The sequence below is a fragment of the Apodemus sylvaticus genome, chromosome 17 (genome assembly GCF_947179515.1).
Source record: "Apodemus sylvaticus chromosome 17, mApoSyl1.1, whole genome shotgun sequence".
In the NCBI taxonomy this organism is placed as follows: Eukaryota; Metazoa; Chordata; class Mammalia; order Rodentia; family Muridae; genus Apodemus; species Apodemus sylvaticus.
The window spans coordinates 45,123,778-45,150,261 of NC_067488.1; the positions used below are offsets into that span (position 1 = coordinate 45,123,778).

At 49.7% G+C, this 26,484-nt stretch overlaps 4 protein-coding genes and 1 pseudogene across 5 annotated transcripts; 4 read left to right on the top strand and 1 right to left on the bottom strand.

Moving 5' to 3' along the window:
• The first annotated feature begins 215 nt into the window (after positions 1-215).
• Positions 216-2,433, top strand: Exosc4 (exosome component 4). Its single transcript, XM_052160829.1, has 3 exons — positions 216-459; positions 1,705-1,911; positions 2,029-2,433. Exons 1-3 carry the CDS (start codon positions 289-291, stop codon positions 2,386-2,388), a joined length of 738 nt encoding a protein of 245 aa, XP_052016789.1. The 5' UTR covers positions 216-288; the 3' UTR covers positions 2,389-2,433.
• A 1,409-nt stretch (positions 2,434-3,842) lies between these two features.
• On the top strand, positions 3,843-7,475 carry Gpaa1 (glycosylphosphatidylinositol anchor attachment 1). The gene is made up of 12 exons (XM_052160828.1): positions 3,843-4,067; positions 4,460-4,639; positions 4,723-4,834; positions 5,043-5,190; positions 5,268-5,369; positions 5,461-5,657; positions 5,737-5,933; positions 6,023-6,176; positions 6,352-6,447; positions 6,592-6,782; positions 6,869-7,039; positions 7,159-7,475. Exons 1-12 carry the CDS (start codon positions 3,994-3,996, stop codon positions 7,400-7,402), a joined length of 1,866 nt encoding a protein of 621 aa, XP_052016788.1. The 5' UTR covers positions 3,843-3,993; the 3' UTR covers positions 7,403-7,475.
• Positions 7,476-12,563: 5,088 nt separating this feature from the next.
• LOC127667347 (high mobility group protein B1-like) lies at positions 12,564-15,536 on the top strand (annotated as a pseudogene).
• Positions 15,537-18,444: 2,908 nt separating this feature from the next.
• On the top strand, positions 18,445-20,862 carry LOC127667466 (cytochrome c1, heme protein, mitochondrial). The gene is made up of 7 exons (XM_052160461.1): positions 18,445-18,619; positions 19,240-19,436; positions 19,520-19,646; positions 19,760-19,917; positions 19,999-20,159; positions 20,398-20,498; positions 20,581-20,862. Exons 1-7 carry the CDS (start codon positions 18,491-18,493, stop codon positions 20,683-20,685), a joined length of 978 nt encoding a protein of 325 aa, XP_052016421.1. The 5' UTR covers positions 18,445-18,490; the 3' UTR covers positions 20,686-20,862.
• Positions 20,863-22,027: 1,165 nt separating this feature from the next.
• Sharpin (SHANK associated RH domain interactor) lies at positions 22,028-26,295 on the bottom strand. Of its 2 annotated transcripts, none has more exons than XM_052160459.1 (9): positions 25,683-26,295; positions 25,255-25,429; positions 23,303-23,437; positions 23,088-23,247; positions 22,886-22,994; positions 22,651-22,804; positions 22,462-22,577; positions 22,239-22,367; positions 22,028-22,167 (listed from the first exon to the last, which is right to left on the bottom strand). In XM_052160459.1, the coding sequence occupies exons 1-8, from the start codon at positions 25,878-25,880 to the stop codon at positions 22,251-22,253; spliced, it is 1,164 nt and encodes a 387-aa protein (XP_052016419.1). In that variant the 5' UTR covers positions 25,881-26,295; the 3' UTR covers positions 22,028-22,167; positions 22,239-22,250. The 2 variants fall into 2 exon arrangements, with proteins under 2 accessions (XP_052016419.1, XP_052016420.1); XM_052160460.1 differs by having other exon boundaries at positions 23,088-23,229; positions 25,683-26,292.
• Between the last annotated feature and the right edge of the window lie 189 nt (positions 26,296-26,484).

Consider the following 26,484-nt stretch of genomic DNA (forward strand, 5'->3'; position numbering starts at 1 on the left):
ATGTCAGGAAGCCGGTCTTCACAGCGTACCTACTCCAACAACCCGGAGCAGCAGCAAAAACCCGCTCGGCTCCGGCCTTGTGTTTCCCGGAACTGAAGGACATAGGTCGAGCATTCAGAAAGCCGAGAATGCCACGAGCATAGTTCCCTTTGACCGGAAAGGGACTAGTTTACCGGAAGTTATAGTTCACCGAGACCGAAAAGGAACGTACCGACGGAAGTCGTAGTCCTAGAGTCCCAGGTCATCTAAGGGGTCGAGCTCTCGGAGGCGGAGCCAGGACTGCACAACATGGCCGGGCTGGAGCTCCTGTCCGATCAGGGTTACCGGATAGACGGTCGCCGCGCGGGGGAGCTGCGCAAGATCCAGGCGCGGATGGGCGTGTTTGCGCAGGCCGATGGCTCGGCTTATATCGAGCAGGGTAACACCAAGGCACTGGCGGTGGTCTACGGGCCTCACGAGGCGAGTAAGCGGCAGGGACCGGGGGTTCGTGGCCGCACGTCGAGGGAGTAGACCAGAGTCTTACGGCTTAACTCTTCCGCCGATGCAACTGCATACTAAAATCCCATCTGAGCCTCTGTGGGCCTCCGGGCAGAAAGCATCTCAACACACGTTGTCCCAACGTGTTGTAGGGGGAATGATGTGTGAGCATCTGCAAGGACCTGGCTAGCTTCTGATTTCACCCTACGAGCTCTTTCTCTTGGCTGATTTCCATCCCAGTCCTACCTTTGTGTTACATCCTCTAAGCCACGAATATAATTAGACCCCGAGTTCTCAGGAAATTGCATCCTTAACATGGCCCTATAAGTATTAGGCTCCATGATGTAGTGAGAATATTGGTTTAAGAACCCAGTTAAGTTATGTGATTATGTTTTTGTTTTAATCCCACGTGCGGGGTAAGGAGCTATTTCAGATTGTCCTCAGCCAGTCTTTGTTTCATACAGGGACCGGGTAGGGGGGGGAGCTCGTGGTCGCATATCGAGGGAGTATACCTAAGGCTTAACTCCTCCGTCTCAGCGGGCCCTAGTTTTAGCTTTTCTCCTGGGCTGCCCTCTTCATCTCTGAGGTGCCTCAGCCTCGGAGGCACCAGTCTGGGGAAGCTCCACTCACTCTCTGTCCTTTCATAAACTCCCGAGACAGGGACATTAAATTCTGCCTTTATAGCTTCCTCTCAGTGCTGTAGCAAGGCCTGCAAATATGTACATTTTAAGGTTTGCTAGCATATGAGCTCAGCTGTCTAGGTGGAGGCCATGATAATGGTCAGGTATACAACACATGAGGCAGACTATTGGTAGGTGGAGGGACAGTAGATCAAATAAAGTTGAGGGGTGACCAAGGAAGTAAGGGCCCAGGACTTTGCAGGTCAGGAAAATTGAGATTTATTCTCTTTTACGTGTATTGGGAAGCTTCTGGAAGGTAAGTAAAATATTATTGTGTAGGTGACACAGTCAAATCAGATGTTTGTAAATACGGTGGCCACAATGGAAATAACGTGGGAGGAAATGGAGCAACTGAAGGACAAGGAGTTGCCTACTAACGGTGACAGTGATATGGCTTAGGCTGAGACGGAGCCCCGCCCCCAGCTACTATTTGGAACCCGAAGGAGCTGCTTTTTGAAGCACTTTAGAAAGAGGAGGAGGAAGGTGGAGCCATCGAGTGTGACCCAGGAGGTAGGCAGGCCTGGCTCATTCATTCTTTTTCCTCCAGATCCGGGGCTCCCGGTCTAGAGCCCTGCCTGACCGGGCCCTAGTGAACTGTCAGTACAGTTCAGCAACCTTCAGCACAGGTGAGCGCAAGCGAAGGCCTCACGGAGACCGGAAGTCTTGTGAGATGGGGCTGCAGCTACGCCAGACCTTCGAGGCAGCTATCCTCACACAGCTGCACCCACGCTCTCAGATTGACATCTACGTGCAGGTGAGCTACCTACGGCGGCAAACCACTCCCCTGGGGGCGGGGCTTAAAGAGTTGAGGGCCAGTTGAGACGCTGCCAGAAGAGGAGATGTCAGTCTGATGTCTTGATGGCCCCTGCAGGTGCTGCAAGCAGACGGAGGGACCTATGCAGCGTGTGTGAATGCAGCCACGCTAGCAGTGATGGATGCTGGGATACCTATGCGGGACTTTGTATGTGCATGTTCAGCTGGCTTCGTGGACGGCACAGCACTCGCGGACCTCAGCCACGTGGAGGAAGCAGCTGGGGGGCCCCAGCTAGCCCTGGCCCTGCTGCCAGCCTCCGGCCAGATTGCATTGCTTGAGATGGACTCGAGGCTGCACGAAGACCACTTGGAGCAGGTGCTCGAGGCTGCTGCCCAGGCAGCCCGCGATGTGCACGCCGTGCTGGATCGTGTTGTCCGGCAGCATGTGCAGGAGGCCTCTGTCTTACTGGGGGACTGAGTGGCAACCACCCATATCCAGAATAAAGGCCTGTTCCTCTCCTGAGCACACCTTACTGTACAGCACTTCAGAGCCCCTCAGAGCCCTACAGAGCAGTTTGTAGTGCAGTCCCTGAGTGGAGAGAGCGCTTGTGCTAGGAAGAGCAAGACTGCTCATGTTGTTCTGCCCAGGCATTAGTGGCCACAAAGCCACCGGGAGTCTGGATCTGACGCAGAAGCAAAGCCTTTATTCACGCATAAGCTCGGACCCTCGACTCCGGACAGTGCATCAGATTGGTGCAGAGCCCTGAGCCTCAATTAGGCTTTTTATACAAGTCTGAGCAGGGAACAGGGGTCTCTAGCATAGCAATTGCCTTATTTGACAAGGGTTAAGCAGGGAGCCGGGGTCTCCAGCCTGTCAGTCGCCTTATTTGGCAGGCGGTTTCTTGGCACACGGGGTTTGGTCAGAGATGAGCGATTTATCTGTAACCTTTGGATTGTAGGCACTTTCCCTCTATTTCCCTGATTGGCTCTGGCCCAGGGCAGTTTCTACCTGGAACTGTTGGTGGTATTTCTATTAACCACAGTTCAAACCAGGGACAAGCAAGCTCAAGGTGGAGTCAGCTTACAATTGCAGTCTCTCCCGTCACCTGTGTTGCTCATTCAAGTCCTCCGACTACGGAATGTGCCGTGCTTACTGCGCAGCCGTCGGGGACATGAGCACATGGCTGAGGTAGCTCAGCTGGCTATGGGTGCCCGTCACTGAGAGATGTGACGGTGGTGGTTCCCAACCTGAGGGTCACAACCCCTTTGGGGTCTCATATCTGATATCCTGCAAGCCAAATGTTTACATTGTGACATAGCAGCAAAATTAGTTATGCAGTATCAGCAAAATAATTTTATGGTTGGGGATCATCACAACATGAGGAACTGTATTAAAGGTTAGAATGTTAAGAACCACTGGACTAATGTCTTCTTTCCTGCCGCTTACTTTGGGCTCTAGGAGGATAACAACCTTTTCTTGCTTCTTGGCTATCTATCCTTAGACCCTTACCTCTGCACCCTTTTAGAGAAACTACCTTCATTAACCACCGCCCATCTCCTCTGGCCACCAACTCTCCCACTGTCTTAAGGTTCATGACATCCATAGAAATGACTTAACATCAGATCCTCAGTTCACACGGGTCCCTTCATAGCTACAACACGGTCACTCAACATCTCACTTCAGCAGGCATCAGTCTTTTCGTCGTTCTAGCTCTACCCACCTGCATCACACACTCCCGAGCAGAACCTTTAGGCAGGCACACTATTGCTCCTCGGTCTTGAGTTCTGCCAGTGTCCTGCCCTGCCAGCTGCTCTCCCGCAGCTTCCCAGCCCCAGGTTCCAGTTCCGCCCACTGGCCGTGACTGCTTCCTGTAAGTCTCCAGTTCTGAGCCCGCGCAGAGCTAGCGACCTCTGTTGTAGGCATGCGCAAAATGTGGTTTCCAGCGCTCTCTGCCTCCACCAAGTGTCGTGGCGCGATGGATCCTGGGACCGGAAATTAAGGCAGCACGGGGCGCCGGGTCTGACAGGAGCCCTGCGCTTGGAGGTGTCAAACTGCGGCGAGAGCAGAGCCCCACGCCCGGCCATGGGTCTCCTGTCGGACCCGGTGCGCCGGCGCGCGCTCGCCCGCATCGTCTTGCGCCTAAACACACCTCTCTGGTGAGGGCGGGTACAGGGGGCGGGACTCGCGCCTACTGCTCCAGGGTCTGCACAGTCCTTGCAAGAGTCACTTAGGCACTGGAGCTTGGAGCTCTGGTCCCTAATCCATCCCTGATAGAGCGTCTCGGGTCTTTTTCCCCCTGGAGGCAGGGTTTCTCTGTGTAGCCCAGATTGTCCTGGAACTCACTCTGTAGACCAGACTACCCTGGAACTCAGGTCCGCCCGCGCCTGCCTCTGCCTCCTGAATGCTGGAATTAACGGCGTGTGCCGCCACTGCCCGGCTTCGGCTCCGGGTTCTTAATGGCTTGGACCATCCCGCTGGACCCTCTGCAGTCCACGAGCGAGCGTTCCAGGTCGGGCTAACTCCGAGCCCTCTCTGTGCTCTCTCGCAGTGTGCTGAGCTACGTGGCTGGCATCGCCTGGTTTTTGGCGCTGGCTTTTCCGCCGCTAACCCAGCGCACTTACATGTCCGAGAATGCCATGGGCTCCACCATGGTGGAGGAACAGTTTGTAGGTGGAGACCGCGCCCGGAGCTTTGCCAGGGACTTCGCTGCCCACCGCAAGAAGCCAGGGTGAGTGGCTAGCAGCGGGCTGGGGATTTCAGGGGCGGCCGAGACCAGGGAGCTGTACTTAGAGGCTATCTTTGTGTCTTCAGGGCTCTGCCGGTAGCCTGGCTGGAACGGTCCATGCGATCCGTAGGGCTGGAAGTCTACACTCAGAGCTTCTCCCGAAAACTACCCTTCCCAGATGAGACCCATGAGCGCTATGTATTGTGGGAAAGGGGTGTGCCTGGGAGAAAAACACATTGGAAGGGTGGCCTGGACTGGGTGTCTTGTTGAAGTGCCCTGGAACCCAGAAACTCTGGGAGGGATGGTCTGAAGACCTCTAGTGGTGGGCATTGTAGTGCCAGTGAAGGCAGGCGTCAGGCTGTCTTCCGGAGGGTCTGCTGAGGCGTTCCATCAACTCTTTGTGCAGATGGTGTCAGGTACCAATGTTTATGGCATCCTGCGGGCCCCACGTGCTGCCAGTACCGAGTCCCTGGTCCTTACCGTACCCTGTGGCCCAGACTCCACCAATAACCAGGCTGTGGGGTTATTGTTGGCACTTGCTGCCCATTTCCGAGGTGAGGCTCTGGGGCTCTGGTCAAGGAGGATTTGACCAATGCCCCAGGCCCTTGCTGACCCTGCCCTTGGCTTCCAGGGCAGATTTACTGGGCCAAAGATATCATTTTCCTGGTAACAGAACATGATCTTCTGGGCACTGAGGCTTGGCTTGAAGCCTACCATGACATTAATGTTACAGGTAGGTGTAGCCCTAGTCCTGCTCCTGTCTCTCTCAGGGTCAACTGTCAGTTACTTGTTCCCCCTCTAGTGCTCACTGCTTGCTTCTACAGGCATACAGTCATCTCCCCTGCAGGGCAGGGCTGGCGCCATCCAGGCTGCTCTAGCTCTGGAGCTGAGCACAGATGTGGTCACCAGCCTTGATGTGACTGTGGAGGGACTCAACGGTCAGCTGCCCAACCTCGATCTGCTCAACCTCTTCCAGACCTTCTGCCAGAAAGGGGGGCTGTTATGTACACTGCAGGGCAAGGTGGGACCACACGCTTGGGGGTATGGGGCCTGTGAGGAGGGCTGAGTCTGATCCTGTCCCCTCCCCCATGCCTCCAAAGCTGCAGCCCCAGGACTGGACATCGCTCGATGGGCCGTTGCAGGGTCTGCAGACCCTGCTGCTCATGGTGCTGCGGCAGGCCTCTGGCCGGCCCCATGGCCCCCACGGCCTTTTTCTGCGCTACGGAGTGGAGGCCCTAACCCTACGTGGCATCAATAGCTTCCGCCAGTACAAGTACGATTTGGTGGCACTGGGCAAGTAAGTCTCCGGACCCCTTTCCCTGCTCAAGGTAGTATCTCGCTAGAGTGAGGGCATGGCCGGCCCTGACCGCATTGTGCCCCTGGCAGGGCTCTGGAGGGCATGTTCCGTAAGCTCAACCACCTCCTGGAGCGCCTACACCAGTCCTTCTTCTTCTACCTGCTGCCTGCCCTCTCCCGCTTCGTCTCCATTGGCCTCTACATGCCCGCCGCGGGTTTCCTGCTCCTGGTCCTCGGACTCAAGATATCCTCCACCCTCATCCTCGCTACTCACTTGTGGCCAGGGTCAACTCAGATCCCTTTAGCTATAAAGTGGGGGTGGTCCTTCTTCCTACGGTCGGGGCAGGGAGGTGAGCCCAAGACCTCTCACCAAAGCAAATCTCATCCAATGGCTTGTCGGGGTCCTTGACTTGCTCTACGCCCTGGAGCTGTGGATGCAATTGCACGAGGCTGGAGTAAACCCGGAAGAGGCTGGGAAGGCTCCTAGCCCCGGCTCTCCACTCTTGGCAACACAGGTGATGTTATACTCTACTGCTCTTAGGATGGGGTCTTTAACGTCCCCAGCAGTGACCCCTCAGTCGGACGGGTGGTATGCGTCCTTGGGGGTGGAGGTTCCCCTACACCTTTGGCCTAATTCCAAGTACCCATGTGCTCTGCAGGGCGTGGGCCTGGCCCCACTTATGGCGCCCCTACTGATCTCTCAGGCCATGGGTTTGGCCCTCTATTTCCTGCCTGTGCTGGGCCAGCACATAGCCACGAGGCATTTTCCAGTGGCTGAAGCTGAGGCTGTCGTGTTGACACTGTTAGCGATTTACGTAGCCGGCCTGGCCCTCCCACACAACACCCACCGGTGAGCAGCTGGGCCAGACAGGTGGGGGGAGGGGCCCTGGATACTTGAATGAATTCCAGACTGGCCTCGAACTTCTTTCCTTGTAGAGTGGTCAGCTCCCAGGTCCCAGACAGGGGCTGGATGACGCTGAAACTAGTGGCCCTGATCTACCTGGCACTGCAGCTGGGATGCATTGCTCTCCTCAATTTCTCCCTGGGCTTCCTCCTGGCTGCCACCATGGTGCCCGCAGCTGCGCTCACCAAGCCCCATGGCCCCCGGTACGTGCCGGTCAACCTCTTGCCCACCAGTGCCTTTGCCCCTCACGGGGGCCAACCCTCATTTATTCACTTGCTGGCATCCACCATGGTACATACTTCACTGTCGCCCTTCTCTGCAGGACACTCTACGCTGCCCTGCTGGTAGTGACCAGCCCAGCAGTCACACTCTTCGGGAGTCTGTTCCTCTGGCGGGAGCTGCAGGAGATACCGCTGTCTCTGGCAGAGGGTTGGCAGCTCTTCCTGACAGCCTTGGCTCAGGGTGTGCTAGAACACTACACCTATGGCGCCCTCCTCTTCCCAATACTGGCCTTGGGTCTGTATCCTTGTTGGCTGCTTTTCTGGAATGTTCTCTTCTGGAAGTGAGGTCTCTGGGAAGGGAACCCCAAGCTTCCATGCTACCTCCTCCCTGGGAAATAAACTGTACTTTGGGATCCTGGCCCACTGTCTTCTTGGAGCCCTTGGCAATTGGCCTGGCATACCCAGTCGCCTCTTTGGAGGAGCCACCGTTCTCTCAGGTGTTTCTCTCCTGATAGCAGAAGTGGGAGCCCAGCCTTCCCAACATCTGGAGGAGAGCCTCAGTTGGACACTGGAGGGGCAAGTGTAAACCCACTCCCAGCTCTCCATGCGGTCCTGCGGGTGGCCACGTGACCATGCAGTGCTGTCCAGTGCTGAGCTAGAAGCCATTCCAGGGCATGAGATAATCTACAGCCAGGGTTTGAGGGCCTGGCGGTAGCTGTGGTACCCAGAGACCTCACAGCACCGTCGTCGTCGTCGTTAGTCCTGAGCTGTAAGGACAAAGGAACGGGAGTCTTAGGAGGTTCAGGGTTTGGGCTGTGTTTCTAGCCAAGGCTAGATCATCAGTGTGAGCTTGATATGGAGTAGAAGAAACAGCAGGCTCTACCTGAAGTAGCGCAAGCCAAGGCGAGGTGCCCACTCGAGGCAGGACTCATAGTAGGGGAAGGGGGTACTCAAGTCTACCTGGCAACCAGAAGCAATAGACTAAGACAAAAGCCCTGAAGCAGGGCAACACAAACTGAAGCAGGTGGTTGTGACAGGATCCCCAGAAGGAACTACGGTACCTTTTGTGGAAGAAGCAAAGAAGTATGTTCTTTCTGACATGTTAGGACCATGTCTCAAGATACATCATGGGACAGTCACAAGACCTTGACCAAAGACACTTGTGAAAAATGAAAAGAAACAGGTCTGGGGGCACCTCTACACTGCCCAGTAGTGGCTTCAGGGTTTGGAAGGGAACCTTCCACCCAAGGAAGCTATAACATCCATTAGAATCAACTCAGGGCCAGGAGAGCCTCCTGGGACACCTCTCTGATGGTTCCTATCTTCCTGTGAGTCGGTTCCTCTTGGCCCTTGGGAGGTACACGTGGTTTCAAAACACTTCTCTCTGAGCACGCATCTGCTATCCAGTCTGACAACCCATCTCACGTGGTATAAAGAAGCCTGACTCCTACAAGCCCTCTGAGTACACACACACCGACATGCATATATGCATACACAAGATTATTTTTTAATAAATTTAAGGTTTCTTTGGGGGTCCCCCGAGGAGACCACTGATCTACCTGGTAGGAGCCTGTGGCTTACACATGGAGGACTGGATGGACACCCACTGAGGCAGGTCGCCCTGCCTCTGAGTTGGCACTCCGGGGCCTTTTTAGGCCCTTCTCCAGCCCTGCTAGTTTCAAGCCTTTGCAGTCTGGAATGCTACCTCCTGGGTAAATCACAGGCCTTCCCCTCCTCACTGGGAAGACTTGTCTGTGTGCCTTTTGTCTCTGAGCTCTCATCGAGTACAAAATTTCCCTCCCTGCATTGTAGCCGGGCTTTGGACTTAGCAGTTTTTTGGGTTTTTATTGTTGTTTTGTTTTGGTTTTGGTTTTTTTGGGGAGGGGGGGTGTTGTTGGGTTTTTTGGGGTTTTTTTTTTTTTTTGGTTTTTGGGTTTTTTTTTTTTTTTTTTTTTTTGGTTTTTTGGAGACAGGGTTTCCCTGTGTAGCCCTGGCTGTCCTGGAGCTCACTCTGTAGACCAGGCTGGCCTCGAACTGAGAAATCCACCTGCCTCTTCCTCCCAGAGTGCTGGGATTACAGGTATGTGCCACCACCACCCGGCGACTTAGCAGTTTTTAACAGAACTTTAGCAGTCACTTAAAATGCAAGTGGATATATATATATAATTTGGGGAATACACACAGGAAGAAAGCTAAACAATCATTTGTCTTAATTTTCACTAATGTCCTGTATTTTCTTTTCTTTTTCTTTATTTTTTATTTATATGAGTACACTGCAGCTGTCTTCAGACACACTAGAAGAGGGCATTGGATCCCATTACAGATGGTTGTGAGCCACCATGTGGTTGCTGGGAATTGAACTCAGGGCCTCTGGCAGAGCAGTCAGTGCTCTTAGCTGCTGAGCCAATGTATGTATGTGTACATTTTTCAAAATGTGAGGTAACTTGGCATCGGGACATGACTGTAATAATTCTTGCCCTCCTTGAAGCAGAAGCAGGGGACCATGAGTTTGAGGCCAGCGTAGGTTACATAGTAAATCTCTAAACAAAAGGGGAAGCTGTGGTGTGTGATACAGCCCTAGCTGTTTGGAAGGCCTTGAGGCAACAGCCTTGTAGTTTGAGGCAAGTCCAGGTAACACAGGGAAACACTGTCAAAACAAAACAAAATCACAAGATAGGATGGTTCATGTCTAAACCTAGCACACAGCCTGATTCAGGAGTATTTTGAGCCTGGTCTCTGTATGTCACACACAGAAAGATTATAAAGGTGTAATTGAGTTGTGACAGGAATAGCTGTAAAGTCCTAAATGTGTCATTTGGGGGCTGACAGTTGTACTTGTCCTCTGGCATTCCATTTTAGCTTTCCTAGTCACAGAGTCCAACTTGGGTGTGAGCAGGTCACCCTGAATGAAACTTCGAGGCCTGCTCAGTAGATGTTGCCATGACACTGTCCTATAATGACTAGAAGGATGGAAAAGGCCAGAAAAGATCCATTCCCCAGCGAGACTGCTCTTTGACCCACGTTCACTTCCTGAAACTGTGGTTGGAACATAAATCTGGACGTTGAGGCATAAAGCTCAACGTTGTGGGCATTGTGTGTGTGTGTGTGTGTGTGCATGTGACAGCCAGGTGCGTTGGGCTTGCTGAACAAGGCTGAACTTGGGAAGAGGAACAGATTCCACGCTCTGTGGTGTTTTCTAACACTGGTTCTTTTCCACTCAGCAGGAAGACATGTGGTTTATTTTAAGTTCCATAGGGTGTTTAGGAATATCTGGTGTTGGCTATTAGAAAAGCTCAGCTCTGGCATCCATACTGAGAAGGACAGAGACCAAGGTCACGAGAACCTAGAGGACAATCTGGTTTTGTTTTATGTTTTTTTTTTTTTTTTTGGTTTTGGTTTTGGGTGGGGGTTGGTGTGGTTTTGTTGGCTTTTTCTTTTTCGATTATGAGCATAGCCTTCATATGCTTTTTGAGACATGGTCTCCAGCTCCCTGTGTAGCTGAGCCTGGCCTTGAATTCCTGCTCCTTCCCCTACCTCCCAATCCACAGACCACAGTCCTGCAATCAATCAAGAGGTAGAAACATTAGCCAACGCCCTTGGATCTCCAGTAGAGGTTTAGTTGCCTGGCCGCATGTGAGTGATCTGGACGGGATGGGAGGAAGTTAGAGACGCCAACTGATTTTTTTTTTAAGATTTATTTATTTATTATATGTAAGTACACTGTATCTGTCTTCAGACACTCCAGAAGAGTGAGTCAGATCTTGTTATGGATGGTTGTGAGCCACCGTGTGGTTGCTGGGATTTGAACTTAGGACCATTGGAAGAGCAGTCGGTGCTCTTAACCACTGAGCCATCTCTCCAGCCCTGATTTTTTTTTTCAGGAAGACTTGGTTGGCTGTGCTGTTTAATTGCAGGGGGCTGAGAGGGTGTTCTCATTTGGTTACTGCTTGCCTTCACACCAGGATGTGAGCACCACGGAGGCTGCCTTGATTGGTTGATTGATTGATTGATTGATTGATTGACACAGTTTTAGCATAGAACCAAGCAAAGGTAGAGTATTCCCATACATTTGCTGAATGGGAGGGCAAGGAGGACGGAGTTCAGGGAGTACAGTCCAGAAAGATACTCCGAGGTCGTCATGGACAGCAGGTATCTGGCCATAGCGTCCCTTCTAGACAAGATGTGCTCTTGCAAGGACAGGAACAAGTTCCTCACAGTGCCAGGATGGCCTCTCCAGACAAGCACCTAGACAGATGCTGGCTGTGGGAACATAGGGAGGGAAGGGTGGCCACGAAAGCCCATGACTGCTGTGCAAAGGATGCGTGCTGAAGGTGAAGTCTGTGGGAAGCCAGACTTCCAGGACGCTGTCTCTGGGTGGGAGAACTGTCCCTGTGTGTGGAGACCAAGTCAGGAGGCAAGGCAATACTGTACGCTTGCTGCCAGTGTGCCCTTGGCCGTCCTGGAACTCACTCTATGTAACAGGCTGGCCTCAAAGACCTCAGAGATCTACCTGCCTCTCCCTCCCAAACACTGGGATTAAAGGCATGTGCTACCACCACCCCGCTAGAGAGGGGTCTATTTTTTTTAAAGGTTTTTTATTTATTATTGTATGCATGAAAACACTGTTGCTATCTTCAGACACTCCAGAAGAGGGCATCAGATCCCATTATAGATGGTTGTGAACCACCATGTGGTTGCTGGGATTTGAACTCAGGACCTCTAGAAGAGCAGTCAGTGCTCTTAACCACTGAACCACCTCTCCAGCCCTGAGTGGGGTCTATTTTTGAAGCAGGAAGGATGGGTTGCTTGTCTTGCCATGGCCTGTAATGAAGGGTAAAGGCCCTGAGAGTCCAGGGTGGAGAGTCCAGGGAAGCCTGGAGCTAAATGGGAAGCTGTAGTACCCCAGGTGCCACCCATGCTCACACTGAGTATCCAGCCAAGACCCCGCTTCTCATGGCAACCCATTAATTCCACTTCTTGAACATGGCAGAGCAGTTTGTCCACTCCTTGTCTTGAATGTCCCCTCTATCCAGTGCCCTCCCAGTTCCCCAGACCTTAGGGGAGCCTCTCCTGTCGAGCTAACGCTTGGTCTCCTGAGAGTCCACACTTACCGTGTGTCTATCTCCTCTTGGCGTGATGCAGTCAGTGGCAGCTTGAAACAGATCTGAGTGGCTGTGGTGACCTGTAGAAGACCTTGGCCAACAGTGGGAGCAGGGGCTGTCCCTGACGCTTTTGTGAACTTGTATGACCCTTTTCCTCCTACCGGGCTGCCTCTCCCAGGCTTGATGCGATGCCGTGTGCCTGGTCTAATTCCAGCTTGTTGTGCAGTGTTTGGTTGATGTCCATGGGAGGCCTGATCTTTTCTGAAGAGAAGCCAGCGGAGGGGTGGGTCTGAGAGAGAAGGAAGTTGGGGGGGAGAGCCTGAGGGAAGTGAAGGAAGAGAAACTGCAATCGGGATATAATACATCACACAAGAAGAAAGAGAAAAAAATCTCGGTTGACAAACATGGTGATAAAGTGAGCAGAAATATATATGTCTTCATCAATTCCTTCAAAGTAAAATGTTCGTTCTAAAGAGGAGGGGGAAGCTCGTGTGATTTGGGAAGTAAACATACCTTAGTATGTCTGAGAAAGCTGAACTGTACAAGTTTCTATTCAGGATTATAGAAGCCAAAAACTGCTTAAGGAAGGGCCTTCGTAACAAAATTGGAGCAAGATTCTTTTTTTTTTTTTTGGGGGGGGGGGGGGTTTCCGAGACAGTACAGCCCTGGCTGTCCTGGAACTCACTCTGTAGACCAGGCTGGCCTCGAACTCAGAAATCCGCCTGCCTCTGCCTCCCAGAGTGCTGCGTGCACCACCACCGTCCGGCTGGAGCAAGATTCTTGAACCTATCGGTTACTTATGTGTTTAGTGTCCTGTATAAGAAACCATTGCCTAAAACTAGGCTAGATGGTGGTGCTATGCACATTTAATCCCAGAACTCAGGAGGCAGAGGCAAGATTTCTGTGGGTTCCACAGGATGAGTGAAAGAATAGCCAGGGCTGCACAGAGAGAAACCCTGTCTCAAACAAACAAACAAACAAAAAAAAAAATAGGAGAGGGAGGAGAGGGAGGAGGAAGAGGAGGAGGAGGTGAAGAAGGAGGAGGAGGAGGAAGAGGAGGAGGAGGAGAAGGAGGAGGAGGAGGAGGAGGAGGAGGAGGAGGAGAAGCCGGGCGGTGGTGGCGCACGCCTGTAATCCCAGCACTCTGGGAGGCAGAGGCAGGCGGATCTCTGAGTTCGAGGCCAGCCTGGTCTACAGAGTGAGTTCTAGGACAGCCAGGGCTACACAGAGAAACCCTGTCTCGAAAAAACCAAATCCAAAAAACCAAAAAAAAAAAAAAAAAAAAAAAAAAAAAAGAAGAAGAAGAAGAGAAGAAGAAGTTTATATAGTTTTATACTTAGCCATTGGGTGGGACCAGTGAGATTACCCAGTAAGTAAAAATACCAAATATAGGGTATAGGGGCTGGTGAGATGGTTCAGAGCACAGGCAGATCTTCCAGGAGTTCAATCCCAGGACCCACATGGCAGCTCACAACCATGTATAAAGGGGTCTGGTGCCCTCTTCTGGTGTCATGACTGGCATACAAGTCTCTGGAGCTGTCCAAAAAGGGAAAGCAGAGACTACTCCCTCTCTCTCTCTCTTCCTCTCTCTCTCTCTCTCTCTCTCTCTCTCTCTCTCTCTCTCTCTCTATATATATATATATATATATATATATATATATATATATATACATACATATTACATTACATATACACACATATACATGTATATATACATGTGTGTATATAATGTGTATATACATATGTATATGTATATATAATGTGTGTATACATATGTATATGTATATATAATGTGTATATACATATGTATATGTATATGTATATATAAAATGTGTATATACATATGTATATGTATATATAATGTATATATACATACATATATGTATATGTATATATAATGTGTGTATACATATGTATATGTATATAATGTGTGTATACATATGTATATGTATATATAATGTGTATATACATATTATATGTATATATAATGTGTGTACATATGTATATGTATATATAATGTGTGTATACATATTATATGTATATAATGTGTGTATATATGTATATATATAATGTGTGTATACATATGTATATGTATATATAATGTGTGTATACATATGTATATGTATATAATGTGTGTATATATATGTATATGTATATATAATGTGTATATACATATTATATGTATATATAATGTGTGTACATATGTATATGTATATATAATGTGTGTATACATATTATATGTATATATAATGTGTGTATACATATTATATGTATATATAATGTGTGTATACATATGTATATAATGTGTGTATACATATGTATATATAATGTGTGTATACATATGTATATATATATATTTCTCACACACATACACACTCACATACATACACACACTCACACACACACTTTCACACACATACACACACTCAGACACATACACACACTTACACACACACATACACAGAGTTGGTAAAGCAAAGCTCTAACAAGCTCCAACAACTTATTTTCTTCTCCCAAAGCTTATATAATCACAGCAAAATCTCTCAAGCAATATAAAAATTACAATTTTTATATTGTAATTTGTGTAAATAGAATTTGTAAATAGAATTAAAAAACAACATGTTCGGTTACAGAGCAGAGAGAATGAGGAGGCTGTGTCTGGCTCCCGCTCTCACAGCCATTGCACTACATTGAGCTCCACAGAGGCAGCACTGGGCAAGCGAGAGGCGGACAGGTACTGGGTGACTCTGTGCCTCGAGGAGGAGAAAATCAACTAAACACAGGCGGAGGAGATCCTAAGAAGCCAAGAGGCAAAATGCCCTCATATGCATTCTTTGTGCAAACTTGCGGGGAGGAGCACAAGAAGAAGCACCCAGATGCTTCTGTCAACTCCTCAGAGTTCTCCAAGAAGTGCTCAGAGAAGTGGAAGACCATGTCTGCTAAAGAAAAGGGGAAATCTGAAGATATGGCAAAGGCTGACAAGGCTCGTTATGAAAGAAAAAGGAAAACTTACATCCCCCCCACCAAAGGGGAGACCAAAAAGAAGTTCAAGGACCCAGCGCACCCAAGGGGCCTCCATCGCCTTCTTCCTCTGTTCTGAGCACCGCCCCAAAATCAAAGGAGAGCATCCTGGTTTATCCAATGGTGATGCTGCAAAGAAACTAGGAGAGATGTGGACGACGCCGCTGCAGCGGCTGACAAGAGCCCTGTGAGAGGAGCTGCCGAGCTGGAGAAGAAGGAGAAGGACATTGCTGCCTGCAGAGCTAAAGGAAAACCTGTGCAGCGAAAGAGGGGGTGGTCAACGCTGGAAAGAACAAGAAAAAGAAGAGGAAGATGAGGATGAAGAGGATGAGGAAGAAGAGGAAGATGATGAATAAGTTGGTTCTAGCACAGTTTTTCATTCTCTATAAAGCATTTAACCCCCCCTTTTAAAGAAAAAAACTGAAATGTAAGGCTATGTAAGATTTGTTTTTAAACTGTGCAGTGTCTTTTTTTTTTTTTTTTTTTTTTTTTGTATAGTTAACACACTTCCAAATGTGTCTTTAGATAGCACTGTCCTGGTAGTATTTTGATAGCCACTAACCTTGCCTGGTACAGTCTGGGGTTGTAAATTGGCATGGAAATTTAAAGCAGGTTCTTGTTGGCGCACAGCACAAATTAGTTATACATGAGAACAGTATACATGGGGGCACTAGTTTGGATTTTGGTTATTTTTTGTTGTTTTTCCTTTTGGTTTTATTTTTGGGTTTTGTTTTTTCATCTTCAGATGTGTCTAATGCAGGTTATACAAAGATAATTGTTATTCTGTTAACTGAATAATACTCTGTAATTGCAAGAAAAAATTGCAACTGTTTTATTGACATTCTGAATGCTTCTAAGTAAATACAATTTTTTATTTTAAAAAAACCAACATGTTCCTTAATACCTTTACATGATTAAATATTTTATATAATACAGATAAAAGAAAAATTATCCTCAAGAACCTACATACAATCTTATCTAAGCAACTTGTTAACAAAGTGTAAGCAAGCAAGATATTTTTCTCAGTTTCTCTTACTGGCAGGCTGCAATTTGCTGTTACAAAGAAAGGATCAATTATTTTATTATTTATCTTAAAAAGCATTCTTATTAAAATCTTAAAAGAATCACAAATCTACATTTTTTATATATTAAAAAAATCAGTCATCTCTATTTTAAATCCTCGGGGTTCATACCTACTCATTAACAATTTTTTAATTAAATCAGACCAGGAAGCTGAGGGAAAACCTGGGTATGAGAGATTAATCATCACCTTGCTCGCCAGCCCAGACTTAGCAAGAAAGGCAGGTCAGCTAGTGCCAGATGGGCTACCATTGTTCTTGTTCCCTGACTTCAAAAGATCCCTGGCTCAACTATTTTTAGACTGCCTTTCTGAGCTTTTTAAAATTGTTCCCCAAGATTTTCTTTTTTTTTTTTAGATTTATTTATTATATGTGAGTACACTGTAGTTATCTTTATCTTCAGACAGACCAGATCTCATTACGGATGGTTGTGAGCCACCATGTGGTTGCTGAGAATTGAACTCAGGACCTTTGGAAGAACAGTCAGTGCTCTTAACCGCTGAGCCATCTCACCAGCCCCTCCCCAAGATTTTCTACATCAAAGCCACTACCAAAAAAAAAAAAAAAAAAAAAAAAAGACCCAAGTGTTGGGATTAAAGGAATATATACTACCATGCTGAGCTTTATTTTATTGTATTTTATTTCCTATGCATGGTATGTGTGTGTGCATGTGCATGTATGTGGGGTGTGTGTGTGTATGTGTGTGTGTGTGTTTGCATGTGTCCCATGGCATATATGTGGAGATCAGAGGACAATCCTCAAGAATCAGTTCTCAGCTTCTATCATGTGGATTCCAGGAACTGAACTCAGGTCCTCAAGTTTGGTGGTAAGCAACCTTTCCTGATGAAGTATCTCACTAGTCTTTTTATTCTTATCTGGTTTGTTTTTTTGTTTTTTGGGGTTTTTTTTGTTTTTTTGTTTGTTTTTTTTTTGTTTGTTTTTTTGTTTTTTGTTTTTTTGTTTTTTGCAAGACATGGTTTTTCTGTGTAGCTCTGGCTGTCCTGGAACTCTCTGTGTAGTCCAGGCCGGCCTTAGAGGTCCAGCAGTAATCTGTTTGCTGTTCCTACCATGTTGTCCTGGCTGGCCTGATATTCTTTATGTAGCTCAGGCTGGCCTTGAGTTCTTGGCAGTATTCCTACCTCAGCTTCCCTAATGCTGGAATTATATGGGGATCCCACCAGGCTAGTTTTATTCATTTTTGGTTTTCGTGTACTTTAAAAGTTAGTTTTTCTTTTTAATGTGTGGGAGCATACATGTGTGCTGGATATGGAACCCGAAGTTTTATTCACACTAGGCAAACACTCAACTAAATTACCTCCTTTAAATGAAGTATCCTTCAGCACTTGGAACATTTTGAGAACAGAGAATTTGAGTCTACAGCAGGGCTTCCTCGGGGATAATTTCTAACAATTTATTCTTCATTTCCAATTTATAAGTCAGGCTTTCTTGTTTTTGAAGACTGATACATCAGATAAATTGCTTCATGTGGCACACGCCTGTAAGCCCAGCACTTGGGAGGCAGGGGCAGGCAGATTTCTGAGTTTGAGGCCAGCCTGGTCTACAGAGTGAGTTCCAGAACAGCCAGCATCACACAGAGAAACCCTGTCTCAAAAAACCAAAAGAAAGAAAGAAAAAAGAAAGAAAAAAAAAAGAAAGGAAGGAAGGAAGGAAGGAAAAGAAAAAAAGTAGCACCAAGTGCCACAGCGATGATCTGTCCCTTACTTTAAAAGAGCTTACATCCAGACGGAGGGACCGCGTATCTTTGTGATGGACAGGACACTTAGATGAATTATGGACTTTATATGAGGGTTTAAAAGAAAATTAGTCGGGGGAAGTTCCTACGCCGGGTCGCCTATGGAGCAGGGGAGCGGAGCAGGGAGCTGCTGACCCCACTCTGGGCGTGGATGGACAAGCCACTCTTAGCTCTCAGAGGACTGTCCAGTGGGTTAACTGGAGGGGCAGGGTTTGCGGGGCCAAGGTGAAGGGACTGGGAATATGGCAGAGAAGCTAGAGGAAAGAAAACCAACAGAAAGCTAGGTGTTGTTATCGTAATTAGAGTTGCGGCCAGGCTCCACCTGGACTAGAGCTGGGCAAGGGTCAGCCTGGTCCACTGATGGACAGCTCCCCGCACCTCCGCCTAGGCCCGCCCACTGAGTTGCTCTCGCGTGGTCTGAGTTCTCGCCGGCCCGCAGGGGCCGACGGGAACGGCGGCCGCACTAAAGAGGGCCGACATGGCGGCGGCGGCGGCTTCGCTTCGCCGGTCGGTGCTGGGCCCGCGGGGCGTGGGGCTTCCAGGTGCAAGTGCTCCGGGCCTGCTGGGCGGCGCGCGGCCCCGGCATCTTCCATTGCGGACACCGCAGGTGAGTATGGCGCGGGCCCCGTCCATCGCGCGCCCCTCAGCCCTGAAGGTCACGGCGGGGAGGCTCCGGGCGCGCGCCGGCATCGGTCTCCTACGTTCCTCCTACGACTCGGCAGGGTCCCCGCTGACGTGCCGGCACACTCGGGAAGCCAGTCCGGGTGCCCACGCCTTGGAGCGCCAGGGCATGTTGCTCAGAGCCCAGGGTCCGTCTGTGGTGGGGTCGGGACGGGGGATTCCTGCGAAGGGCTCGCCCGGGACGACCTCGGAAGCCAGCTGTCTTGACCTGGCTGACGCCCTGAAGTGACCCCGGCCTGACCCCAGCCTGACCTCAGCGGGCTGCGGGTGACCTTGGTCTGCTGCAGTACTCTTGGTCACTTAGGCTCGTCTCCTGGTTTAAGGTCCGCGAGCATTCTTCCTTCGCCCTACAGAGCCGAGCTGGGGCCGAGGAGTCGGCAGCAGTAAGGGACCCGGCAGGCAGTGGGCATAAATAGTGTGCCTTTGGCGCTCTGCGTGCGGTGGTGGCCTGTGCAGGGTGGAGGTTGAGCGTAAGAGATGGGTGCTCATTCAGATCCCCAGGTGGGCTGGTGGGGTCTTGGCAGGTGCTGAGCGGGGCTCTTGCAGGCAGTGTCCTTGTCCTCGAAGTCTGGCCCTTCTCGAGGCCGAAAGGTGATGCTGTCAGCGTTGGGCATGCTGGCAGCAGGGGGTGCAGGGCTAGCTGTGGCCCTTCATTCTGCTGTGAGTGCCAGTGACCTGGAGCTGCACCCCCCCAGCTACCCATGGTCTCACCGTGGCCTCCTCTCCTCCTTGGACCACACCAGGTGGGTGTGTAGCGACGGGCTCGGGGGTGGAGGTTTTTGGGACAGTTGGAATCTTCAGTTCCTCAAATCCTTTCTCTCTTTAGCATTCGTAGGGGTTTCCAGGTATACAAGCAAGTGTGCTCTTCCTGCCACAGCATGGATTATGTGGCTTACCGCCACCTGGTGGGAGTGTGCTACACGGAGGACGAAGCTAAGGCGCTGGCTGAGGAGGTGCGGGGTGGGGTGGGGTGGGGTGGGGTGGGGAGTCCCGGAGGAGAAGGTGGAGGATACAGGGATTGTGGTTTCAACTGTGAGGGACTAAAGGATTGTGTTCTCGGTGGCAGGTGGAGGTCCAGGATGGCCCTAATGAGGATGGGGAGATGTTCATGCGGCCAGGGAAGTTGTCTGACTACTTTCCAAAACCATATCCCAACCCTGAGGCTGCAAGAGCTGCTAACAATGGAGCTTTACCCCCTGACCTCAGCTACATCGTTCGAGCTAGGTACTTGGGCTGCCCAGAGTGTGGGGCTAGAAACGGGGAAGTCAGCTTTGTTTAAAGACTAAGCTATGGGTCTGGTTCTAGGCATGGTGGTGAGGACTATGTATTTTCCTTGCTCACTGGCTACTGTGAGCCCCCCACTGGGGTGTCATTGCGAGAAGGCCTCTATTTCAACCCTTACTTTCCTGGCCAGGCCATTGGCATGGCTCCTCCCATCTACACAGAAGTCCTGGAGTATGATGATGGTGAGTCTTCTTTACCATGGGTCCTCTCCTCTAAGCATGCTACCCTGGTGGTCCCATCTCACCTGCAGTGCTCGCTGACTACATATCTAAGGCTTTGGGGACAGCTTTCTTAGTCCTGTTAGGTTCCTATCCCTTTGAAGCCATATCATAGATATGGCTAATCCCTGCCTCTGCACTGAGGGTTACCCTGGATTGGCCCAAGCCCCAAAGGTAGCCTCACTATTTGTTCTTGGCCCAGGCACTCCTGCTACCATGTCACAAGTAGCCAAGGATGTTGCCACCTTCCTTCGCTGGGCATCGGAGCCAGAGCATGACCATCGAAAACGCATGGGGCTCAAGGTAACCAGCTGGGCAAAGGTCACAGTGGGCAATGCAAAAGGGTCGTCCCTGTGTATTTTTTCTGAGCTTTCTCTGTTCCCAGATGTTGTTGATGATGGGCTTGCTCCTGCCCCTGACCTATGCCATGAAACGGCATAAGTGGTCGGTCCTGAAGAGTCGGAAGCTGGCCTATCGGCCACCCAAGTGACCCTGTTCAGAATCTGCTTGTCATCTTGCCTGAACAAGCTCTCAGCAACCCAGGAACAGTCCGAGGCCTTTTCAGGCCTGGCCCCTTTTCATCAGACACAAGGGCCAGGAGACCAGACTCTTGCTTCTGATCCTCCTTCAGCCTTCATTGTGGGAATAAATTAAGTTTCTCAACATACACATTTTAGCTGTTCAATGACTGAAAAACACATTTCAATGAAACCCTGGGACCCGTATTTCTGCACAATATTGTTTCCTGTACTGCCCAGTATCTGGGAGTTATTGATATGGGCCAGAATACAAAAACTGGCTAAGAGCAGCACTGTTTGCATGGGAGAGATGGCTCAGTGGTTAAGCACACTAGCTGTTCTCCCAGAGGACCTGGGTTCAGTTCTCAGCACTCACACAGTGGCCCAAAGCCATCATCTGTAACTCTAGTCTTTTGGCCTTCAAAGGCACTGCATGAATGTAGTACAAAGGTGTCCGTGTAGGCAAAACACCCATGTACATTGTTTTTTAAAGATTTATTTCTTTATTATATGAGTACACTGTAGCTGTCTTCAGACACCCCAGAAGAGGGCAGATCTCATTAAGGATGGTTGTGAGCCACCATTTGGTTGCTGGGATTTGAGCTCAGGACCTCTAGAAGAGCAGTAAACAGCTGAGCCATCTCTCCAGCCCCATACATTTTTTTTTTTTAAAAAGAAAAATCTGAAATTATTTTTTAAAGAAAAAGGCAGCAGCATTCAGCAGAGTGGGTGTGCCTTGGGAGAGGTAGAAAGGGGCTGTAAGGAGTGTTAGCTGCTTACGTGCTGAGGCAGTAGAGAGCCTTAGCAAGCAGAAGACTCTGGACAAATGGCAGCACTATCTGGGGAGGACTGGAACATTCTCAGACATGTCAAGCAACTGGGAACAGACAGAGGGCACCTGCATGTCTTTTAGTCTAGGCTGGACAGATTCACAAAGGCAGGAGACTCAAGACTACCAGTGCTAAAACACCCTAAGTGGGGAAGGAAAAACACTCAATCCAGTCTTGGTGTAGTGGCTGAAGCAGCTAAAAATAATGGTGATTGCAATATAGGATTTGAGAAGGGCAACAATAAGCCCAGGGTTAGTGAAAGGAACTCCCGGCAGGTCTGCAGTCTGGGACCCCAAAGTCTCAGAGGCTCTGTGTCCCAGTATTGTGTTCTATGACCACTGAGAGTTGAGTCTAAGTGCACTCTTCAGTAGGCTCCTAGTTGTGGTTTGGGAAACCCCACCAGCTACTGAGGGGCAGAACCTTGTTTCCTTGCTCCCAGAGAGCTGGGCTAGTACAACTCCGCATCCAAGAATAGAACACAGGCTGTCTCTTATATGTCTTTAATTACTGGCTTATGGCCCCTGTTCTCTAACACTGGCATCTGTCCTCAGCAAGCAGCGGTCCCCTGCGAAGTTCAAGTGGTGGTGGTTGAGCCTGTGACAGGAGGGCCATATTCTCTGTAACCTGAGGAAGAAGATAGGTTACTCCTGTCTATTCTACACTATATCCCCTCATCCCCACCCAGCTGCTTCTACCTTTGATGGCTTCTAGGTGGAAGCTGCAGTAAGGGGATCCCAAGCACAGGGCCTTTGGGTGCTGCACATCTCACAGCCAGGGCGGTTTGAAGCATTGATGAAGGTGCAGGAAGGGCAAGACCAGCCAGTCTAGGAAGGTGGGAAGACTGTTGATGCTTCCTGGTTCTTCCAGTGCCCACAGCTGCCCATATCTGGCCCACACTGAGACTGGTTATTTGCCCACCTGAGGGAGACTTGGGAGACTGGAACTGGATAGCTGGAGGTTATGAGGCAGCTCCAATGACTGAGGAAATAAGCATCCTAATTTCCTGTTCATCTTGGAGTTTTGAAGGCTTTGTCCTATAACAAGGGAGAAGGCTCAGGGCTATCTCAAGACTACACCCCCACCTCTCTTACCCCACTAAGTACTAACCTGAAACTTCTCTGGGGGCCGAGAGCAAGTAAAGAAAAGCAGGGTCCCCATCTTGAGAGACCCCATAGGAAGCAAGGCTTCGCTCAGGCATACACAGGCACCGCCCAATGACCCAGCGCTGCACAGCTGGTGGGAATCCAAATTCTGAGAACACCTGCAGCCAGAACATCAGGGCTAGGCACTGTCACTCACCCAGGACCCCTGCGGTACACGTGAGACTCCTGCCCATTCTCACCTGTTCCTGGAGGGCTGCGATGGAGCAGTGTGGGTGGATCTGCAGCGAGACGTGGGCAGACGATGAAGAGGACAGAACCGACGTGGCATCTTCAACTGTGACTTGCAGCCTGGGTCAGAATATAGATCAGGGTTTTACATATATAACTGGACAGTTAGCCAGGGAGGGTTAGGAAGGCAGGGTAAGCAAGACCAGGCCTAACCTTATGGGACCTGGTGGGAACCAGGCCTCCATGAGCTGGACATTGAGAGCCACATGATGCTGTGCCAGGATTGCTGCCACTTGGGCTGCTGCTTTCTCATCCCCTCCTGCAATGGCCTGGGCCAGGCGTGTAGCCAGCTCTTCTACATGAGAAAAGACAGCTATAAAAACTTGATGCCACCATAGCTCCCCCAACTGCTTTCAGACTGTCTTTACCTTTTTTTAAGTTTCCAGAACTTTGAGGAAGATCCACATCAGGTTGGGTTTCTTTAGGTATTTGAGCCATAGAAGAACATGGTGGAGAAATAGGGCACACTTCTGGGGCTGGGGCTGGGGCTGGGCTGCCACTGCCTAAGAAGGAAGATGTGGATTAGGCTAGTGATCTCCAATCTCAGGTTTTTAGGGCCTTCGCTTTCTCTACCTCATTCCACTATCCTTAGGCCATAATTCAGGCTAATATTCCTCTCCCAGCCTTGCTCCTCAAAACAAAAACAACTCTCAGTTGGAGAGAGATAGGGCTTTTTTGTGTAGCCTGGGTGTTCTGGAACTCACTCTGTAACCAGGCTGGCCTCGAACTCAAGAAATCCGCCGCCTCTGCCTCCTGAGTTGTTGGGATTAAAAACATGCACCACCACTGGCTGACTTAAAGTGCTTTTCATACAGACATAAACCTGAGAGTTCAAATTCCCCAAACCACATAAAGCTAGGCATGGAAGTACAGATCTGTAATCCCAGTGTTCATATGGTGAGTTGGAGCTAGAAGCAAGAGAATACTCAGAAACTTGATGGGGATTTGGGAAACTATCCGGCCTATAAAGCGGCTAAAACAGTAGAGACTCCCAACAAGGTGGAAAGTGAGGACTGACAAGTCTCAAGATTGCTCTTTGTCTTCTATACATGATATGCTCATGTACGCCTCTATACAAATACATGCACACCACAGATACATACAGACACACATATACAACACATAGGAAAAAAAGTAGTGCCCATTTGGATGGTACACATCTATAAGACCAAACACTCTGGGTGCACAGGTAAGAGGATCACTGACAGTTCAAAGCCCACTTGGGCTACACAGTAAATCTGACCTGAAATTCACATTGAGACCTTGTCACAAAGAACAGTATTAAAGGTTGGGTACACATATCTGGCAACTGAATGACAAGAGAAAATCTCTTTCAATGCTGTTACCCAGGTCTCTCTTATGTTAGTCTCAGGTCTTCCTCAGGTATTAGTAGGCTTTCCTACCTCTTCCCAGGGCACTGTCTACATCAGTGGTTCTCAACCTGTGGATTGTAATGCTCTTGGAAGTCGAATGACCCATTTACAGGGGTCACCCAAGGCCATTGGAAAACAGATACTTACAATTCATAACTAGCAAAATTAGTTATTAAAGTAGCAATGAAAATAAATTTATGGCTGGGGGCATCACCACAATATGAAAACCTGTATTAAAAGGTGGAAGCATTAGGAAGGTTGAGAAGCACTGGTCTACATCCAAGGCCCTCTTTTCCCTATATTTCTCCTGGTGACTTTGGTGACCTCTCCAGAGTCCCAGCCATGCCCATGCTTTTCCAAGCAGGCACTGTGTATAAGCTTCACACGAAGTGGCTCTTCTAGCTCAGTCTTAATCACTAACTCTTCCACCTAAGATCCTCTGGCCTTCTCTGTAGCCTTGTCTACACCACTCCAGATAACTGCGGAGTCTCTATCTTTTTTTTTTCTTTCTTTCTTTTTTAAGATTTACTTATTATATGTAAGCACACTGTAGCTGTCTCCAGACACACCAGAAGAGGGTGTCAGATCTTGTTATGGATGGTTGTGAGCCACCATGTGGTTGCTGGGATTTGAACTCAGGACCTTCGGAAGAACAGTCAGTGCTCTTAACCACTAAGCCATCTCTCCAGCCCGAGTCTCTATCTTTTAAGTCTGCTATTTTTCCACTGAACACAGTCCTGTTGTTCTTAAACTCTCAGTCCTGCAGCAATGCTTGCTCTTCCTTTCCTCATTTGTCTGGTACTCCTGGTGTCAGCTCTTGAACCTTATTTCTCCATTTTCTTCCTCTTGGAAGTCTTCCTAGATGCCCAGTTTTTCCCACCACTACCCCCAACCTCGACCAGGAGGCCCGGACGTATTCAAATAAGCATTTATTCCACAACACTGACCATTTTGTCCTTCTGCGGTGGCATCTCGCACGAGTGCTGCCCACTGCTGTGCTTCCTCAGAGTCGAGGAAGTGCACACTGAAGGTTCCAGGTCCTCCAGGGGGAGGCTGCAGCTCGTGTTGGTTAGGCCCACGGACGGTATAGCAAATAGACTCCAAGGGCCATTCTAAACTGACCTGAACAGGGAAAGAGTACTCAGTCAGTGGTTCCTCTTCATTACCCACACGAACATGAAAGGGAATGGAAATAGGTAATTTTTACGTCCTAAACCTTTCTTGCCTGTTATCTTACCAATTCCTCACAAGATTTGTAAATCAGGTTTCAGCATTGTTCCCACTTTTATAGGCAATCAAAGAAAAATAACTGCTTAAGGACTGTCGTAAAGGTAATCGAGAGAAAGTTGATTCCAGCATCCGGGCCCACACTCACCGCCCCTGGTTCGGTGCCTAACAGTCCTAGCCGGAAGCGTCCAGGCCGCTCAGGGTCGGCTTTCAACTGCAGCTTCCGCAGCTGCGCTTCGGCATCCTGGCCAGCGCCCAGAGGCTTCACCGTGGCGTGCACTGCCAGGAGCACTACAGGTGAGGCAGGGTCTGCAGCCACTGCCGCACCGCCGGCGGGCGGCGACATTTATGGTCCTGCGGAGTCCTGACTCTCCGAGAGCGCTTCCGTGATTTAGAATTGTCGAGTACGTCCACCGACCAGAAACGCGGACTATGAGCCTAGGTTCCGGATGCGCCAGAGCGTGGAGAACAAGAAGGACCCAGTGCGGCGCACTAGCAGAGCCTGATAGCTCGCTAAACGATAGAGATGGTCCAAGGATCTCCAGGCTCAGTCCGGCTACGGTAGTCACGTTTCAGCAGGACCCGGGGACAGTGTCACAGACCGTTCACCGATTACAAAAAGAAGGCAAGGATGGACTTTTCTCAGAGGTTCGAACGAACGATAGCTGATGCCCAACAAAAGACAATACCAGTTTTCGGAACGAGCCAGGCGCCAATACACACAAACACAAACAGCAGACGCACTTCATAACCGTGCACCACTCTAGGAAGAGGGTTGGCTCCTGGGGGCGGGGCAGGTATGGCCCTAACCAATGAACACCAAGAGGGGAGGCGGGTTCGTAAGCGAGGGCTAGACAGACAAGCTATGTAGCCAGTAGAAATGGAAGGTGGGCTGAGTGGCGGAGGACTCCCCCAATAAGGTTTCTCGTGGTCTGGACCTGTGGTTAGAG